The sequence below is a fragment of the Megascapheus bottae genome, chromosome 17, assembly GCF_031878675.1.
Source record: "Megascapheus bottae isolate mThoBot1 chromosome 17, mThoBot2.hap1, whole genome shotgun sequence".
NCBI classification, from domain to species: Eukaryota; Metazoa; Chordata; class Mammalia; order Rodentia; family Geomyidae; genus Megascapheus; species Megascapheus bottae.
In genome coordinates this window covers 35,476,425-35,495,137 of record NC_143525.1, presented here as the reverse complement: position 1 = coordinate 35,495,137, position 18,713 = coordinate 35,476,425, and the positions used below count along the sequence as shown (strand labels likewise).

At 51.9% G+C, this 18,713-nt stretch overlaps 1 protein-coding gene across 1 annotated transcript; it reads left to right on the top strand.

The window, feature by feature from the left end:
• Positions 1 to 372: 372 nt before the first annotated feature.
• P3h4 (prolyl 3-hydroxylase family member 4 (inactive)) lies at positions 373 to 7,412 on the top strand. The gene is made up of 8 exons (XM_090351724.1): positions 373 to 892; positions 1,053 to 1,205; positions 1,331 to 1,502; positions 1,999 to 2,127; positions 3,970 to 4,115; positions 4,627 to 4,710; positions 6,589 to 6,733; positions 7,001 to 7,412. The coding sequence occupies exons 1-8, from the start codon at positions 416 to 418 to the stop codon at positions 7,021 to 7,023; spliced, it is 1,329 nt and encodes a 442-aa protein (XP_090207850.1). The 5' UTR covers positions 373 to 415; the 3' UTR covers positions 7,024 to 7,412.
• Positions 7,413 to 18,713: the final 11,301 nt, after the last annotated feature.

Here is an 18,713-nt window from a genome sequence, read left to right as displayed (position 1 = left end):
CCCAGCCTTCATCCCGAGCCTGAGCACCTCCCTCCTCTTCGCGATCTTGGGCGGGATGGGTGAGCACTGTCGGTGAGCCTTTCTGGTTCCCCTTCCAAGGCCAGGAAGCGTAACGCAGCCCATCCCACCTGCCCACGGGGAGACTCCGAGAGCAGGGGGTCGGGACGGCGTGGCAGACCTGAGATTATTAAAGGATCCTCTGAAAACAGACGAGGTTTGGGGGCGCGCCCGATTACCTCCCCCCTCCCTTCTTCGCCCGGCGTCGAGCGCTAAGACCCAGCGGACAGCGCCTCGGGGTCCCCGCGCGCCCCTCCTTCCTCCCGCGGGGCCCGCGGGGCGGGGCCGGGCCGCAGCCGGGGGCGGGGGGGAGGCGGCGGCGGCTGCTGGCTCCGGGCACCTCGGGGCGCCGGTGGGCATGGCTCGGGCAGCGTGGCGGCTGCTGTGGCTGCTGCTGCTGGGCAGCGCCGGGGCGCAGTACGAGAAGTACAGTTTCCGGGGCTTCCCGCCCGAGGACCTGATGCCCCTGGCCGCGGCCTACGGCCACGCGCTGGAACTGTACGAGGGCGAGAACTGGCGGGAGAGCGCGCGCTACCTGGAGGCGGCGCTGCGGCTGCACCGGCTGCTGCGGGACAGCGAGGCCTTCTGCCACGCCAACTGCAGCGGCCCGGGGCCGCCCTCCGCCCCGCTGCCGTCCCCGCCCGCTCCGGGCCCCTCCGGCGGCGCCTGGGCGCACGAGCTCCGGCTCTTCGGCCGCGTCCTGGAGCGCGCCGCCTGCCTGCGGCGCTGCAAGCGGACCCTGCCCGCCTTCCAGGTCCCCTACCCGCCGCGGCAGCTGCTGCGCGACTTCCAGAGCCGCCTGCCCTACCAGTACCTGCACTATGCCCTGTTCAAGGTGGGCGCCCACCCTGCCGGGGCCGGGGCGGGGTGGGGTGGACCGCCTGGGGGGGCGCTCCGGGAGCGCACCACGTCGGGCGGGGGGGAGGAGTGTGATCGACCCGCCCAAACTGGCCGGATCCCCCTAACACCCCGGGCCCCCGCCCGCCCTCCCCCAGGCCAACAGGCTGGAGAAGGCGGTGGCCGCGGCCTACACCTTCCTCCAGAGGAACCCCAAGCACGAGCTGACCGCCAAGTATCTCAACTACTACCGGGGGATGCTGGACCTCGCCGAGGAGTCCCTCACTGACCTCGAAGCCCAGCCCTACGAGGTGGGGAAGAGGGGGAGCGGGGGGGGGAGGGGGACGAAGGGGAGGGGTGGCCCCGCCCCAAAGCCCCTTCCAGGCTCCCCTCCCTGCAGGTATAGGGGTCCCCCTGATTTCCCCCTCTCCCCCAGGCTGTGTTCCTCCGAGCCGTGAAACTCTACAACAGTGGAGATTTCCGAAGCAGCACGGAGGACATGGAGCGCGCCCTGGCCGAATACCTGACCATCTTTGCCCGGTGTCTGGCTGGCTGCGAGGGGGCTCACGAGCAGGTGGACTTCAAGGATTTCTACCCGGCCATAGCAGGTATCCCCCAGCCAGGGAAGCTGTGGGCATCCCTCAATCCCGGAGCTCCCCAAGGTGCTTTCAACACAAATACAGACCCCGCACGCATCTGTAGGGTGGCTGTCACAGGAATAGCCTCCAGATGGCCCAGAGACCATCAGTACAGGGAACTAATGGGGTGCTGCGGATTGGTTTTGGAAGAGAGAGAGGGCCTGGGGGTTTTCCAATCAGAGGGCAGTAGACAGCACACAGAAGTGCAAAGAAAGTAGTGAATCCCCCATCTGAAGGTCCATTCAAACGGAGAAAGGGCTATCCTTAGCTTCACTCTCTGGGCCCAGTCCTGCCCCAGACCGCAGCTGCCACAATCCCAGAACTCCTGGATTAGCAGTGAATCTCCTGGGAGGGAAACACCAGGCGCCTTCTGGACTGGCGGCGCGGGCTTTGGGAGGCCGCGCCCCCTCGGGGTCAGGGCTGGGATTGCGCCCGACCGGCCCCTCACTGCGGCCTCCCCTCCCAGATCTCTTCGCAGAGTCCCTGCAGTGCAAGGTGGACTGTGAAACCAACCTGACCCCCAATGTTGGCGGTTACTTTGTGGACAAGTTTATGGCGACCATGTATCACTACCTGCAGTTTGCCTACTATAAGTGTGAGCTCCCTGGATGGGCTGGGAGGGTGGCAAAGGAGAGCTGGAAGGAAGGCGGGGAGTTCCTAGAGTCATACAGAGCCGACCCTCGGGTCGAGCATTCTGTGGGGGTGATGAGAAGGAAGGCTAGGGGCAGTTGAGCAAGGATCCTCAGGAGCTGGGGTGGGTGAGGCTCAGGGAATGAGGCAGCCTGGGGGAGAATTAGAGGCCACCCCCCTTTTCTTTTTGGCTAGTACTGGGGCATGAACTCAGTGCCTGGCACTCTTACTTGCCTTTTTCACTCAAGGCTCTACCACTTAAGCCACACCTCCACTCTGGAATGTGTGTGTGTGTGTGTGTGTGTGTGTGTGTTGTGCTTGCTTGTGTGCCAGTCCTGTGGGTTAAACTAAGACCCTAGGTGCTATTCTTTTTTTTTTTTTTTTTTTTTTGCCAGTCCTGGGCTTGAGCTCAGGGCCTGAGCACTGTCCTTGGACTTTTTCAAGGCTAGAGCTCTACCACTTGAGCCTCAGCACCTCAGCACCACTTCCAGCTTTTTTCTATGTATGTGGTACCAAGGAATCAAACCCGGGTCTTTGTGCATGCTAGGCAACCACTTTAACCACTAGGCCAAACTCCCGGCCATCTTCTTCTTTTTTTTTTTTTTTCTCGAACCTAGTGTCCTACCATTTGAACCACAACAGCTCTACTTCCAGCTTTTTGGCAGTTAATTGGAGACAGGGGGTTTCATGGACTTTCTTACCTAAGCTGGCTTTGAACCAAGATCCTCAGGTCTCAGCCTCCTGAGTAGTTAGGATTACACGTGTGAGCCACAGGTAACCTGGCTTAGAGGACTTCTTGAGTGATTGCCTAGGCAACCAACAGCTAAGCCCTGGTGAGTTTATAAAGCCTTTGTTTCACTTCATCCTCTCACCCCCACTATGCAGCAGGCACTATGGGCCCGCTTTTCAGATGAGGAGTCTGAAGCTTATTGAGGTCCATAGAAGCCATTAATCTCATGACTAATAAAAAGCAGGACCAGAACTTGTGGCCAGGGCAGGAATGGACAACCTGAGCTGTCTATACCATGGAGATGCTAAGCTTCAGAGGCTAGAGTTAGGGTGGCAGGCTGGGAGACCCTTCCTGACGTTGATGGCAGAGAGGTGAGGAATTGTCCTCCCCTGGTCCAGTCATCCTGGTGCCGTCATTTTCCAGCTGAACCAGCTGGTTAATTTATCTAATCCCTGGTCTGTAAATCCCAGATGATAATGAGGTGGCAGTGAGTCACCCAGAATCTGGTATATGAGAAATGCCCAGTACCTGCTGGTTTGTATGTGTGTTTGTGTGTGTGTGCATAGTATTGGGGTTTAAACTAGGGGATCAGGGTTGCTGTCCCTTATCTTTTTCACTTAGGGATGGTACTTTACTTCACAATTTCACTTTTGGCTTTTTTTTTTTTGCCAGTCCTGGGCCTTGAACTCAGGGTCTGGGCACTGTCCTGGGCTTTCTCAAGGCTTGAGCTCCACCACTTGAGCTGCAGCACCATTTCTAGCTTTTTTCTATGTATGTGGTACTGAGGAATCGAACCTGGGTCCTCGTGCATGCTAGGCAAGCACTCTACCACTAGGCTAAATTCCCAGCCCCACTTTTGGCTTTTTAGTAGTTCATTGGAGCTAAGAGTCCCTTCGGCCTCCCTTCTTGCGTTGACTTCAAACCAAGATCCTCAGATCTCAGCCTCCTGAGTAGCTAGGATTCCAGGTGTGGTTTGCATTAGTATTAAGTGGGGCCAGAGGCGTTGTGGGGGCACTGGGCTGGATTGAGAGGTAGGTGGGGCTGTGATGGGCTCAGCAGGACTCTGTTCTTCCTCAGTGAATGACGTGCGCCAGGCTGCCCGCAGTGCCGCCAGCTACATGCTGTTTGACCCCCAGGACAACGTCATGCAGCAGAATCTGGTTTATTACCGCTTCCACCGGGCGCGCTGGGGCCTGGAAGAGGAGGATTTCCAGCCCCGGGAGGTGGGCACCATCTTCTGAACTTTTTTTTTTTGCCAGTCCTGGGGCTTGAACTCAGGACCTGAGCACTGTCCTTGAGCTTTCTCAAGGCTAGAACTCTACCACTTGAGACATAGCACTGCTTCCAGCTTTTTCTGTGCATGGGGTACTGAGGACTTGAACCCAGGGCTTAGTGTTTTCTACCACTAGGCCACACCACTCCCTGCTCTCTCCTTTTTCCCTAGGAACTCACTAGCAAACCCTCTGAGCAAACCCCTTGGACTCCAGGGCAAGGCTGGCACATACATGGCAGCCACTCCTGCCTTCCTTGTTAATGAGCCATTGACATTCTAAGCCTTCAAAATCCTTAACCAGAGATCCAAGTAACTGTGCTTATATCAGCATGTGAGCTGATTGTGCGCTGGAAAAGGGCCAGTGCATTGGGATTCTAGAACCTTCCTTCTCCACCCACCCCCCCACCCCCTGGCATCTAGATGCAGGATGCAGGTCATTTCTGCCCCTCTCTTCCTTCCAGGAGGCCAGGCTCTACCACAACCAGACCACTGAGCTTCGGGAGCTGCTGGAGTTCACACACATGTATCTGCAGTCAGATGACGAGGCAAGTGGCGCCATCTGCTCTAGGCTGGACTGTGCGAGACACCTTGAGCTTTTTCTTGGGGCTGCTTGATGGGACAGTTCAGTCCAACTGTTGTGAAGCAGGAGAAGGTTGGGTGTCTTTGTAACTCCTTCCCCTCTGGTCCCCACTTCGGTGTTTTCATGGCCCCTTCTCTGCATGCCTCAGGCTCACTTCTCCTGGACTCAGCTCAGAGGCTGCTCTCTCCAGGGAGCCCTTGTTTCTTGCTCTGGTTCTCTAGGCTTGGGGCGCCAACCCGTGCACTTCCCTACCTGCCCAGCCATTTGGCGTGGAACCTGGAGTTAATGCAACTGTGGCCTACTTTGGGTCAGCCTTTCTTCTTCTCCAACCTGGGAAGAGTGTGCTCCAAAATGGAGGAGTAGATTATTCTCACCTAGCACAGTACTAGTACTCAGAAAGTGTGAGCCAGCTAGTGAATGAATGATGAATGAATAAATGCAGGATGACAGGAAAGAAGGATCACAGTGGATTATGTTGGCTCTGAATAAATTTCACAGCCTGAATTTCTCTGAAGTGTTGGCAGTTGAACATTTTCCCCCCTCCCTACTGGCTTGGTGCATACACGTGCACCCCAATCAGTGAACGTGGGGTTATAATCTGCATTGTCAGCACCTCACTTAGATTCTGGTCACACCTGGCTCCACCCCTTACCGGTTGGGTGGCCTCCAATCAAGTCTTGAGTAACTTCTTTTGTGTGCATGTGTACCACTACTGGAGCTTGAACTCAGGGTTTGTTCCTTAGCCTTTGTGCTCAACACTGGTACTCTACCACTGGAGCTATATCTCCACTTCTGGCTTTTCGGTAGGTAGTTTGAGACAAGAGTCTCCGGGACTTTTCCTGCCCAATCTGGTTTCAAATTGTGATCCTTAAATCTCAGCTTCCTGAGTAGCTAAGATTACAGGTGTAAACCATTGGTGCCCAGCTTTAAGTAACTTTTTTATTCTTCTGTTTCCCCATCCATTCACTTAGGACAACACCATTCACATTTCTTATGGGGAGAGTTGAATGAGATCAGCTACATAAATAAAGCACGTGGGGCTGGGTACCAGTGGCTCATGTTGTAATCCTAGCTACTTCAGGAGGCTGAGGATCTTGGTTCAAAGCCAGGCAGGGCACAAAAGTCCATGAGACTTATCTCCAGTTAGCCACCAGAAAACCAGAAGTGGTGCTGTGGATCAAGTGGTAGAATGCTAGCTGTGAGCTGAAGAGCTCAGGGCCAGTGCCCAGGCCCAGTGTTCAAGCCCCAAATAAATAACTTGGTATTGAGCCAGCACCTAGTAGGTGTTCAGGGAATGCTAGCCACTTTGGTGACTGCCACCTGTTGCCCAATGCCAGGCTTGGGATGAAAGAAAGACAGTCCCTTTCCCTCAGTATTTTCTCGGGGACAGCCTGAACTGTGGAGACATCAGCACCCACAGCAGATGATGGTTCCCCACTCGGCCTGGCTCATCAGCAGAGGCTTCGGCCCGGAGCTGGTGCCTGGCTTTGGAGAGATCAAGAAGACAATCTAGGGTCCAGGGGAGCCAAGGTGCGATTGACAGGAAAACCAGCAGCAGAAAGTGCCCAAGACTGGCAGTATTCATGCTGGGGTGGTGATCCAGGGTGGAGCTGGGGCGTCGTGGGGCTGACACTGGCACTCAGCTTCTGCTGGTGGTGCCCCTTGTGTCACCTCAGGGAGGGAAGTACCAACCTTGACATTGTTTCCAAGTCAGACCTTGGTGGGAGGTGGGGAGGACGAGGGTTTGGGGAGGTAAATGATGGGACAGTGGCCAGGAAAGAAAGCCATTCGGCTCTGGACTTGCTGTGACCTGTTTTCCTCTCCTAATTTTGGGCTGCTCTAGATGGAACTGGAGGAGACGGAACTAGCCGTGAGGCCTGAGGAGCCCCCATCCGATGCTGAGTTTGAGGGGGAGGGAGACTACGAGGAAGGCCTGTATGCCGATTGGTGGCAGGAGCCAGATGCCAAGGGTGACGAGGCAGAGGCTGGTGAGTGATGGGGCCTGATAGAGATGGTGGGGACAGCCTGAGGTGGAGGTTGGGGTCAAGAATCCACTCCTTGGGCTATGGAGCCCTTGGACTTGAGGGAGCGGTGCTAGGGCCCCTTCGCTAGGGGCTTCCAGCCTGGAGACGGGGAGTAGCCGAAGCCTGTACCTGGGGGTTTCCAGCCTGCCTACTCGGCTTTTGCCAGGACAGTACCTGGACATTGACTGGAGTGGTTGGGGCTAACCCAGTGTTTTCTCCTTTCCTTTTTAGAACCAGAGCCCGAACTGGCATAAGAATGGGGTTCCCCAGCCCCGCTTCCCTCAAGAGCTCCGGATGCCTGGGCAGCAGCAAGAAGTATTTATTAAAATTTAACATGGACACAGCTGGCCAGGTTCCCATAATGCCCTGCTTTGTGAGGGCTGTTCCCCAGAATCCATCTTGCTTCTCCTGTGTCTCTGGACCAGAGGATGAGGACAGCACTCCGGACAGGCAAGGGAGCTATGCTGGTCCTTCTTCCCTGCTGCTACCACCCCCACACCTGCACAGTCCCTAAAGGAAGGAGAAGCTGCTGACTGGAAGTCTCAGCCTAGATGTCAGAGGATGGTGTGGGGTCACGAAGACTACAGGACATGGAGTTCTGGCACTCAATAAATGCCAGAGCAGGTGCTTAATAAAAGTTTATTGTTGGATGACTCCACACCTGGGGTCTAGTCTTTGTGGAGCTGCCCTGTGAGGATGCTGTCCTCTCGTCCCATGGCCCATAATCCCTACAGAGTGTGTGTGTGTGTGTGTGTGTGTGTGTGTGTGTGTGTGTGTGTGTGTGTGTGTGTACTACCTCAGCTTTGCCACCAGAGGGTGCGAGAACAGTGTTTTCTGGAGCTTTGGGAATTTGGGAAGATGGGTTTAGATTTTTCTATGAGGGGATGGCTTGTGTTTTCCTATTTTTCTCCTTGGAATCTATACTATGTTACCCTTTTCTTTTGTTTTTGGTTTTACTTTCTGGTTTTATTTTCCTGGCATTTCTCTAGAGTTAGAGCCAGCATTCCTTGCGCTGGCCTCTGCCCATTTCCCATTCCAGAATGTATCCGAGCCTCAACATAGTGATCAGAGGAGCAATTGGGGCTGTGTTTTGATGACTTGGGACTTCTTGGGGGGTGGGGAGGGTACAATTCCACAGCCAGAACCCTCCACCCATCAACTTTCATCGGCTCCAGGAAGCAGGAGTCTGGACGTATGAAGGTAAGGGTGGTGCTCGATAGCCCTGCCCCCATCTCCATGGCCATTCCACAATAGGGAGGTGCAGGTAAAGACAGCCTTCCAGGAGGAGCTCAGGCCAAGAATGGGTGACTGTCCTGTTCTGCGTCTTGTTGGGCTCCCAGGGAGCAGGGTAGCAGGGGTGGCTTCCTCCTAGACGGTGGAGTAGGCACTGGTAAACTCACTGCCACACCTCTGCCTGCCCCTCCTTCCCCCATGTGCCAGACCACCAGGCCTAGGCCCTACCCACTTCTATCCTGGAGGACTACTGGTCTCACCCAGCCCCTTCCCTAGGCCTCGGATGAGGGCAAAGAGGCCAGAGTGTGTCTGATAAGGGCTGGGTCCAGGCTGGGGACTTGATGACTGCCTTCTTCCCTCCTTTCTATGCTAGGTGGGTCTCAGTGGCAGACAGTGCCCAGGTGACTGGAGAGCCCTGCCCACTCCACCCCATCCTACCTATGACGCTGTCAGCATCTTGCAGGCCTGGGGCCCCTGCTCCTGGGAGGGGCTGCCCTCCAGTGCTGGAACAGGGGATGGAGGAGATGTGCTGGAGCTTGTCTATGCAGATGCATGCTGCTGTGAGCATGGGCTTTGGAATCTGCACAGCTGGGTGTGGGTCTGGAAACACCTATGGGCCAGAGCACAAAGGACTGTGGGCTGGAGTGGGTCTGGATGTGCTGGTCTGGCATGAGTGTGTGTCTGCACACACAGGCCTGAGGATGGGTCTCCATGGAGTCTTGTGAGCATGTGACCCAGGGGTCTTTGAACTTGAGCATGAATTTTGTTGTGCTTGATTTCTTTTTTTTTTTTTTTTTAATTTGTTTGTGCCAGTCCTAGAGCTTGAACTCTGAGCCTGGGTGCTGTCCTGAGGTTTTTCCTTTTTTTTTGCTTGTGGGCTAGCACTCTACCACTTGAACCACAGCTCCACTTCTGGTTTGCTTGGTGCTTAATTGAAGATAAGAGATTTTTCTGCCCTGGTTTTGAATCTGTATCCTCAGAACTCAGTCTCTTGAGTAGTGAGGATTTCAGGCATAAGAAACCAGTGTCTGGCACTGCCCAAAGATTTGGCCTTGAAGCATGATCCTTCTACTTATGTCCCCCCCCCACCATGGTCCACTATACCTGGCTTATGGATTGAGATGGGGTCTTAACTAATTTTTTCCCTTGGGCTGGCCTTGAATTATGTTCCTCCTGATCACTGCCTCCTGAGTGGCTGTTATTATAGGTGCTAGCCGCCATGCCCAGTGTAAACAGACAGTCATGGACAAAGCAAGCTAGCATCCTGTCCTCTAAGAGCTTATGTTCTAATGGAGAGACAGGAAGTGGACAAAAAATGTTATATACACTGATACATTGGATATATGATCTGGGAATCAAGAGTCAGGTGAGACGGTCTCAGAGCTCTGAAGGGTTGCAAGGCTGTTGATATGTGTGTCCAAGTGAGCATCTGAAGGTGTGTGTGTGTCTGTGTGTGTGTTATGGGTGACTCCTCGGAGCAGAAGGCTGGCCCCTTCCTATGCACACCATTCAGGCCTTTATTCAGTCATCCATGTAGATTACTCAGCTCTCCTTTCTCAGCAAGCCACTGGCCCCACCCATCTCTCCCCCATGCCAGCCTCTCCCCACTGCCCAGCCAACCAGCTCCCCAAACCGGTGAGACAGAGTCCCAGTCAGTCTCCGCGTGGGCCCTACAGCCCATTCCTTCAACCCCACCCAGCCCAGACACCCGCCCTTCCCTCTACCACCTCCTCACCCTCTCCCCGACACCCTACGAGCAACTCTAGATCTAGAATTCATAGTTTGATGAGTACTACAGAAGGCAAAAGGGTGTTGGGATGCCAAGCTCACATCCTAGGACCAAAGTTGGAGACGTGTACAGAGGTGTTGCTGACACAGAAAGACCGCAGCCTAAGGAAAGCAAAACTGTTATAGTGTACTGGGTAGCTACTATGTGCCAGGTCCCTGAACAAAATTGCTTACAACCCTCAAAACTGTCTTGTATCACAGACACAGTTTTTTTCCCAGCTTCACGCGCGCATATGCATGTGCATATGACGTGTGTGTGTGTGTGTGTGTGTGTGTGTGTGTGTGTGTGTACAGGTCTGGATTGAAGATTAAGAAACAGCTTGTCCAAGCTTCCTTAAGATGGCTGGTGAACTGGGTCTGAACCTCTTCTCCCTAAATCAATGCTGCTCAGAGAAGAGAGAATGTTCTGGGTCTTGCTCCTTTAGGCTGTCAGCTGGGGCCAGGGAGAGGGGGGGATTGAGGGGGGGTGAGATCTGCAATGTGTGAGGAGAAAGCCACCTATGGTGTGTAACCCACAGGGAGGTTAAAAAGGGAGAGAAGGAAGCTGGGTGTTAGTGGCTCATGCCTGTGGTCCTAGCTACTCAGGAGGTTGAGATCTGAGGAGCAGGGTTCAAAATCAGCCTGGAAAGGAAAGTTGGTGAGGCTCTTATCTCCAGCTAACCACCAGAAAACTAGAAGTGACACTCTGGCTCAATGTGGTAGAACGCTAGGCTTGAGTATAAGAGTTCAGAGACCTCAAGTTTAAGCCCCTTTACTGACAAAAAGAAAAAAAAAGTAAAAGGAAGAGAGGAGGCTAGGAGAAGAAGGAATGAAGGAAGAAAGGGGAGAAAGATGAGAGTGGGTGGGAGAGAGGGAAGGAAGGAAGGATAAGGAGGAGGGGAGGGAGTGCTTTGTTTACCTATTGACAGCTCTGGGAGACTTAGACCTAATGTTAGGGGGTCGTGGGACAGGGTTTCTGAGGTCATCTCAACTTCCTGGAAGTTAGGGTCAGGGTTTGGAAACAAGTCCTCCTGGATCCCAACACTCAAGTCTAGTGGACAGATGGCCTCAGCTTAGAAAATAATTCTGGTAATCTTACCCGGGTGCTTCCTGTCTGGAAGGACAGACTCTCCCTTGGAGACAAAGAGGGGCCCCTTCCCTGTGTCAGAAGGTTGTGTTTAGTTTGTCATTGAGGCCACTAGCTTGACCTGACTGGGGCAATCCCGACAGCTACAGGGCCCAAGCCTCCATTTTCCCGTCCTGAGGCCTGCCCCTGGGGCCTTCTTTGGCAACCTCTCCCTAACGTCAGCTCAATAGATGGCCCAGATTTCATGTCTGGGGAAACTAAGATCCAAAGAGTCTTGAGTTTGACCTCTGAGGGCTGGGACTCCATCTCGGTTGGGCTGATTCAATTGCAAGGTGACTGGGATTAGAGGGGAGCCTGCTGGGGGCCAGGGTGGACCACTGGAACCCGCCCAAGCCCGAACCCCAGGCCTGACCTGTGGACACATCATCCCCTAATCATCACCTGCCCTGGCCTCGGCTGGCGCCGTGGCACCTGGATAGCATCTCTTTTGTCCCCCTAGACAGCCCTTGGGATGGGAGAACCACTCTGGCCTATGACTCAAGTGGAGAAACTGAGGTAAAAAGAAGCATGTGTTTGCTTGTCCTTCTCTCATATACATAGCCTTCCATCCTTGTGTGTTCATATGCTTGTGCCATGGCTAGGGTTTGACCTCAAGGCTTGAGCACTCTCCTTCAGCTTTTTCATTTAGGGTTGGCTCTCTACCACTTGAGCTACAACTCCAATTCAGGCTTCTTGCTAAGTTGACTGGCGATAAGAGTCTCATGGACTCTTCTGCCTGGGTTGGCTTTGAACTGAAATCCTCAGCTCTCATCCCCTTGAGTAGCTAGGATTACAGGTGTGAGCCACCTTGCCTAGTTTATACTTTATCTTTGGACTCTTCAGAACTCACTAAGATAGGTCATAAGCAAAGAAAAGGCCAAGATAAGTGGTCATTTTCATCTTGCATTCCTTTTTCTGTTGTCTGAAATGATACTATGTTCCTGGGCTGAAGGAACAGGGTGCCAAGCCTGATTTCTTCTTTTCTCTTGCCTAAAATCACTGTGGCCTTCCTGGAAGAGGAGGAAGCTGGGAAGGGATAAGCCTCCACTAATCTAAATTGGAAAGTCTGGCCTTTCTCTCTGGCCCTGGCAGACATCGGTGGAGTCATTTGAGGGCCTTCCTGGCCTAGACAACAATCTCCCCATTACATTTTCTTGTTATCTCCAAATGGGGCTACATAACTCAGTCACAGAAACAGGCGCAGGGCTCAGTCAGAAAAATTCTTGTCATAGGACTTTAACCTTTAGCACAGTTATCTCCATGATACTGTTTTGTTTATTTTTTATATTTTTTACTGTACTGGTATCCAAATATCCAAAGAAGGAGGAGGAGGAGGAGGAGAAGGAACATCCTAAATGGTTGGAGCTCCTGCCACCACCCCCACCTCCCGCTCAGTTGGGGTCCAGATGGCTCCCATCCAACATTCTTATCCACAGTCTGGCCAGCCCCTCCCCCACTCCACTCTGTCCAGGTTCTCTTTGGGGCCATAAATTATCCATGAGCTCTAAGCTGGCCACCGTGCTTGCTTCAACTGGAGGCTGAAGTGCTGATGAAATATTTGAAGATCTCAGCTCTTAAATTCCCAGGGGGTGGGGGAGGAGAGGAGGAGGCTGGGCCCTGCCCCATTTCCTCTTAAGTGAAGTCAGTCAAAGGAGGCCCAGGAGGTCCCGAGGGCAGGGCCAGGAAGGGGCCTGTACTTGATGACTGGCTTAGATCCCAGACAAGAGAGTAAACAACACAACAACAGCCATCCAAGGCCATCCAATCCTGGCTCTCTAACCCCAAAGGCTTCTCCTGAAGTTCCATCTCCAGGCCCTGTTTCCCCAGTGTGCAAGGGAAAAGGGAATCCACAGAGACATTTTCCATCTCTTCCTCTTCTTTTTTAAGTTTTGTTATTTTGTTGTTGATCATGGAGCTTGAACTCTGAGCCTGAGAGCTAAAGATTGCAGGCATGAGCCACCAGTGCCAGATTCCCCCAAGAGCTCTCCACAGATGGGAGAGAATGCATGGCTTCTGCCTGTGCGTTAGGTCACACACAATCCCTCTGTGGTGTGGGAAGAATCTCTTTTTTTATTGTGGTTGTTAGTTGTGGGGCTTGAACTTACCTGGGCACTGTCTCTGAGCTCTTTCACTAATGGCTAGAGCTCTAACACTTAGAGTCACAACACCACGTCCCATTTTTTGGTAGAAATAAGAGTCGTAAATACTTTCCTTCCTGGGCTGGCTTTGAACCATGGTCCTCAGTCTCAGCCTTCTGGATAGCTAGGATTATAGGTGTGAGCCAAAAGAACCTCTTGTTAGGACAACTGTTTCTTGGGCTCATAGAGGGAGGGAAAGAAGGAGGGACAGGCAGGTTGTGGCAGGACAGGTGGGATGCTAACTGTTGTCAGCCCGTGTGTGGAGTTGTCCAGGCCTGGAGTGGGATGAAGAGTGACTGAGGGATCTCACCCATCTCTCTCCCTCCTTACTAAGAAACTGGGGTGGAGGAGTAGGCTGGGTCGGTGAGACCAGCTCAGCACACTGATGTCAGGAGCCTAGCTGGTTCCTGAAGTCCTAGGATTGCTTTTGGGAAGGTGGAGGCTTGGGGTAGGTAAAGGGGCACCCCCTCCCCGTCCAGGACGCCATTCCTGCTCTCCCTCCCCGAGCACTGGCATCTCCTCCTGGCCTGTGCTATTTCTGGCTGGTCCTATCTCTGTTCTCTTGTCTCCCTGTTTTCCTTTTGACATTCTGTCCGCCCACAAGCCTGGTGGTGGAGGTGGAGAGGTGTCGGTACAGGAGTCACCTCTATAATGAAAAGCCTTCCCTGACAGGGCCCACGGCATAAAATGACATCGCCTCAAGACTCCTCCTTTGGACAAAAAAAAAAAAAGGCTAGAGGAGACCTCTCACTCCCTACCATCTCCCCCATTCCTCCAGGCTGTTTCGAGCTCTGGGTGGTACAATAGGGGGCTCCCTCCAGCAGCCAGTCTGACCAAAGTTCTTCTCCAGCTCTGAAGGGGACTTTCTGAGCAAGCCTAAGCCCCAGTGGGCGGGAATGGACCCATGGCATCACCCATGCTATAGATTTATACAACTCCCAAGCTGGCGAACAAGATAGCCTGTCTCAATGTTGCTCTACAATGACTTGAAAGGCCAAGAGAACCTGGCAGCCTCCTGGGAGAACTAACCGTCCACTGGCCCTGGCCCCTGACCCTTCCCCACCTTTGGCTTCTGCCTGTACTTCAGAGTGCCCCGAGCACATGCATGTGCACGACCCACTGTGCCTCTTTCCACTTTGTGTTCTCCCTCCCCCACACACTTCCCCTCCCCCCTACTTGCCATAAGGGCTCTGTCACTTCTTTTAATTTTCTTGTTGTTGTTATAAAGATGATGTACAGAGGGGCTACAGTTACCTAAGTCAGGTAGAAAGCACAGTTCTTTTGGGGCAATGTCACCTCTTCCCTCGCTCCTCTGTCACTTCTCCAGCTTGAGTGCCACAGGTCACTTGTGTGTCACAGTACTTCTAAGAGGAAGGACCAGGGTGATAGGCCCACAGGCCTAGGCACAGGGTGAGTGGAAATGAGGAATTCTAGGGTCTTTGGTCCGTAGGCACAGACAGCAGTCTAGAGAAGGTGTGAATTTGGTACAGGGCCCTTGGCCTTCTATATAGGGTCACACCCCCAAGAGGGCCAGAAATGAGTGTGTGAGGAGGAACTTTTAAAGGGCAGGAGCCATGACAGACGTTGTCTTCCTCATGCTTCCTGCCATGGCTTCTAGCCATGCCCATGATGCCTCTTCGTTTTTTTTTCTCTTGTACTGGTATTAGGGCTTGAACTATCCCGTAGCCTTTTTCTTTTTCTTTTTCTCACTCAAGGCTGTGATTCTACCACTTGAACCACAAGTCCATTTCCAGCTATTTGGTGGTTAATTGGAGATAAGAATTTCATGGATTTTCCTTCCTGGGGTTGATTTCTAATGAACAATCCTCATATCTCCGGAGCCATAAGGGTTCAGCGGTCTAGATTTCTTTAACTTGCCTTTTATGAATGTCTATCCCCTAGAAGAACTTCTGCCTAGTGTCTGCTGGCGCACGGTCACTGCTGTGATGCCATAGACAAGCTGCTGTGTGGGTAAAGCCACCGAAGGTCCACCTCTTAAAACAAAAACATGAGGCTGATAAAAGGTGTGAGTGTGTGTGTGTGTGTGTGTGTGTGTGTGTGTGTGTGTGTGTATGCGCATGTCTTTTTTTTTAAAGAGACACCTGTCTTATTTTTTTAAATTTTTATTTATTTATTTATTTTTGCCTGTCCTGGGCTTGAGCTCAGGGCCTGAGCACTGTCCTTGGACTTTCTCAAGGCTAGAGCTCTACCACTTGAGCCTCAGCACCACTTCTGGCTTTTTTCTATGTATGTGGTACCGAGGAATTGAACCCGGGTCTTCATGCATGCTAGGCAAGCACTTTAACCACTAGGCCAAACTCCCGGCCCCATGCACATGTCTTATCTATTGTTGTGATCTTTGCCTGTCTTTGAGGAAGAGGACCCTGAGCCTCACGGAGCTGTGTTCATTTAAGGATTATGTTCATTTAAGAAGCAGAAACTCTCCCAAGTCTTTCTATGGCCCAGAGGCCTCATGAAGGATAAGAGGAAGTAATCTAAATTGAGGAGGTGGCCTGGCTGCTTTGGACATTGTCTGATGCATGCACATCTTCTCTCTGAAAGGGACTTTTCCTGCCTAGAGCCCTTCCTTAAATACTTTGTGAGCATTTACTTCTGTCCTTGGGGGCCCTGAGTTAGCTATATAAGAACTTTTAGTTGCCTAGGGACTTTGTTTCCACTAAGTTCCCGACAAGAGAGAGAAATGAGGTTAAAATGTAAGAATACGAATTGGATCTAGACACAGAAGGAACTGACCACAGGGCCTTTGTTATCATGGAAGGTGGAGATTCTCCCTTGTTTGGAAATTTGTTAAACAGAGAGATAATTGCCTTTTAAAGGCTTGGAGCAAGAGATTGGGTTAGATGACCTCATGGCCTGTGTCTTCAAATTCAAGGGAGACAATCGAGACTGGTCACAGTCTACCCAAGTGGCTAAGATTACAGCACGCACTACCATGCTGGGCTAGAAAGACCATTTTCAGATTCGTTTTTGTACCCTCAGATCCTACCTCATTGCCTGGCAGGTACACAGTAGGGTTTGGAAACAAAAAACCAAAAAATCCCTCAATCTGAGAGGAGATGTATAGGTACTGCTGTTACTAAAGTATCTCCATCACATCCTAGCTTGGGAGCTTAGCTTTGAGGCTGGCTTGCTGTGATGTTAAAACAGGCAGGGTGCTTTCTGGGGGAGTGATAACCCCTTCTCTTTCTTTTCTTCCTGAGGCTTGAACTCAGGGTCTGGGTGCTGTCCCTGAGTGTTTATGCTTAAAGCTAGCATTCTACCACTAGAGCCCCAGCTCCACTTTTGTTTTGTTTTGTTAGTGTAGTTTATTGGAGATAAGAGTCTCACAAACTTTCCTTCCTGGGCTGGCTTTGAACCACAATCCTCAGAGCTTGCCATCCTGAGTACCAAGGACTACTGGCGTGAGCCACCAGTGTCTGGCTCCCTTTCTATTTCTGTAGGTTTCTGCAGTCAGCCAGCTGCTTGTTTGCTGACTTTAGGAAAAAGAAAGCCAGGCCAGACTGGGGCTGGAAAGTTATATGTCTAGGTAGAGGTAGGGTGGGAAGGAGGGAAGTGTGTGGGAAGGGGAGGAGGAGGAACTTGGCAAAAGTGGCCCAGCCTGGGATAGTGAGCTCTTCCGGCCCGCCTGAACTGTGGGCTGGCAATTTCCTTACAAGGAGAGTGGTAAGCAGGTGGGTATGGCAGAGGTCAGGTGAGAAGAAAGATATCCACGGAAGCAAAGGGAAGTGGTCCTGGCAACCTGGCTTGAGGGATGGCGCTATCTCCCAGGCCCCACTAAGAAGACCCCCTGAATGGCACAGCTTGGGGATAGAGCAAATTCACTCATTATTATATTCCCTGCCTGGGAACATGGACAAGGATGAAACCAGGGGACCTTCCCTCAGCCAATCCCGTGTGCTGGGTTGGGCTAGAACGCTCTTTTGAGGGCTGGGAATGTGACTTAGTGGTAGAGTGCTTGCTTAGCCTGCACGAAGCCCTGAGTTCTATTCCTTCGTACCACATAGACAGAAAAAGCTGGAATTGGTGCTGTGGCTCAAGCGGTAGAGTGCTAAGACCCTTAGGGACAGTGCCCAGGTCCTGAGTTCAAGCACCAGGACTGACACACACAAAAAAAAAAAAAAAAAAGAAAAGAAAAGAAAAAAGAAAAAAAAAGAAAGCTCTTTTGAAAGGGTATCTTTTTCTAAACAACTACTCTCCCCACCTCCCAGGCTGCTTGATCTCATCCCCCTGTAAGCTTTCCTGGAGGGCTGTTTTTAATTCCAGTGTCACCAAGGCCTAAATCTGAGCCTAGCATACAGTTGGTGCTCAGTACTCGTTGCACATTGAATAAATGAATGCCTGTAGGACCCCAGGTGCCTCTACGAGCAGTCATTTTGTCAACCACACAAGGTCTCCAGCTTTCTGATGTCTAAGCCAGGCTCTTTCACCAAGGAAGACTTACTGTCCCATTTCTGGTATGCTAGCGTTCCATTTCCCGGAGATATGCTGACTGATTTTTTTTTCCCTAAAAACCCACCAAAACCTCTTTACATCAACATTTATCCTTGGACCAAACTACTTCTCTCCTGTCTCTCCCTGGATTGTTGTTTCATTTTTATCCCTTGCCCCTGCTTTGACACGTGTGTGTGTGTGTGTGTGTGTGTGTGTGTGTGTGTGTGTGTGTGTGTGTGTGTGTGTGTTGGTACTGGGACCTCGTCAAGGCTTCTAGCTCTCAGTTGACTTTTCAGTGCGAGGCTGGCACTCTACCACTTGAGTCACAGTTCCACTTCTGGCTTTTTGGTGATTAATTGGAGATAAGAGTCTTACAGACTTCTTTGCCTGGGCTGGCTTTGAAAGTGACCCTCAGATCTCAGCCTGGCGTGAGACTTCAGCACGGAGCTTGCTTTGACATTTGATGCTCAAATTCTCCCTGGTGGAACATAGGGTTTGTTGGGACTCAAAATTTAGAATAAAGGTCTTTGAACTTGGAGTGTGCCACTTTCTAGCTTTGTGACCTCTTTGAACCTCAGTGTTTTTGATCTTTCAAATGAAGCTCAATTTTTTATCCTAGCAGCTTTTCAGAACTGTGAACTTAAACCCATTCTGTTGGTTATCAATTCTAACATTTCATAGCTGTTGAGGTACTTTCCAAAAAGCTTAACTTTTCATGGAAAAAAATAAAGCTTACTTTTTTGCTGGGCTCATACCAGTAATCCTAGCTACTCAAAGGGCTGACATCTGAAGATCACAGTTTGAAGCCAGCCTGGGCAGTAAAAAGCCTGAGACTCTTATCTCCAACATACTACAAACAAACATACACACAAAACAAAAAACAAGACTAACCAGAATTGGAACTGTAGTTTATTGGAGCAATAAAACCTCAGGAACAGTGCCCAGGCCTTGAGTTCAAGCCTCAGGACTCTGTCTCTGTCTCTGTCTCTGTCTCTCTCTCTCTGTCTCTCTGTCTCTGTCTCTGTCTCTGTCTCTGTCTCTCTCTCTCTCTCTCTCTCTCTCTCTCTCTCTCTCTCTCTCTCTCTCTCTCGCTCTCGCTCTCTCTCTCTGTTTCTGTTTCTGTTTCTCTCTGTCTCTGCCTCTCTCTCTCTCTCTGCCTCTGTCTCTCTCTCTCTGCCTCTGTCCCTCTCTCTGTCTCTCTCTGTTTCTGTCTCTGCCTCTGTCTCTC

Coding starts and splice junctions, on each gene's coding strand:
- P3h4 (XM_090351724.1), top strand. CDS start 416: ATGGCTCGGGCAGCGTGGCGGCTGCTGTGGCTGCTGCTGCTGGGCAGC. Junction 1,503..1,998: donor TTTCTACCCGGCCATAGCAG/GTATCCCCCAGC, acceptor CTCCCCTCCCAG/ATCTCTTCGCAGAGTCCCTG. Junction 2,128..3,969: donor GCAGTTTGCCTACTATAAGT/GTGAGCTCCCTG, acceptor GTTCTTCCTCAG/TGAATGACGTGCGCCAGGCT.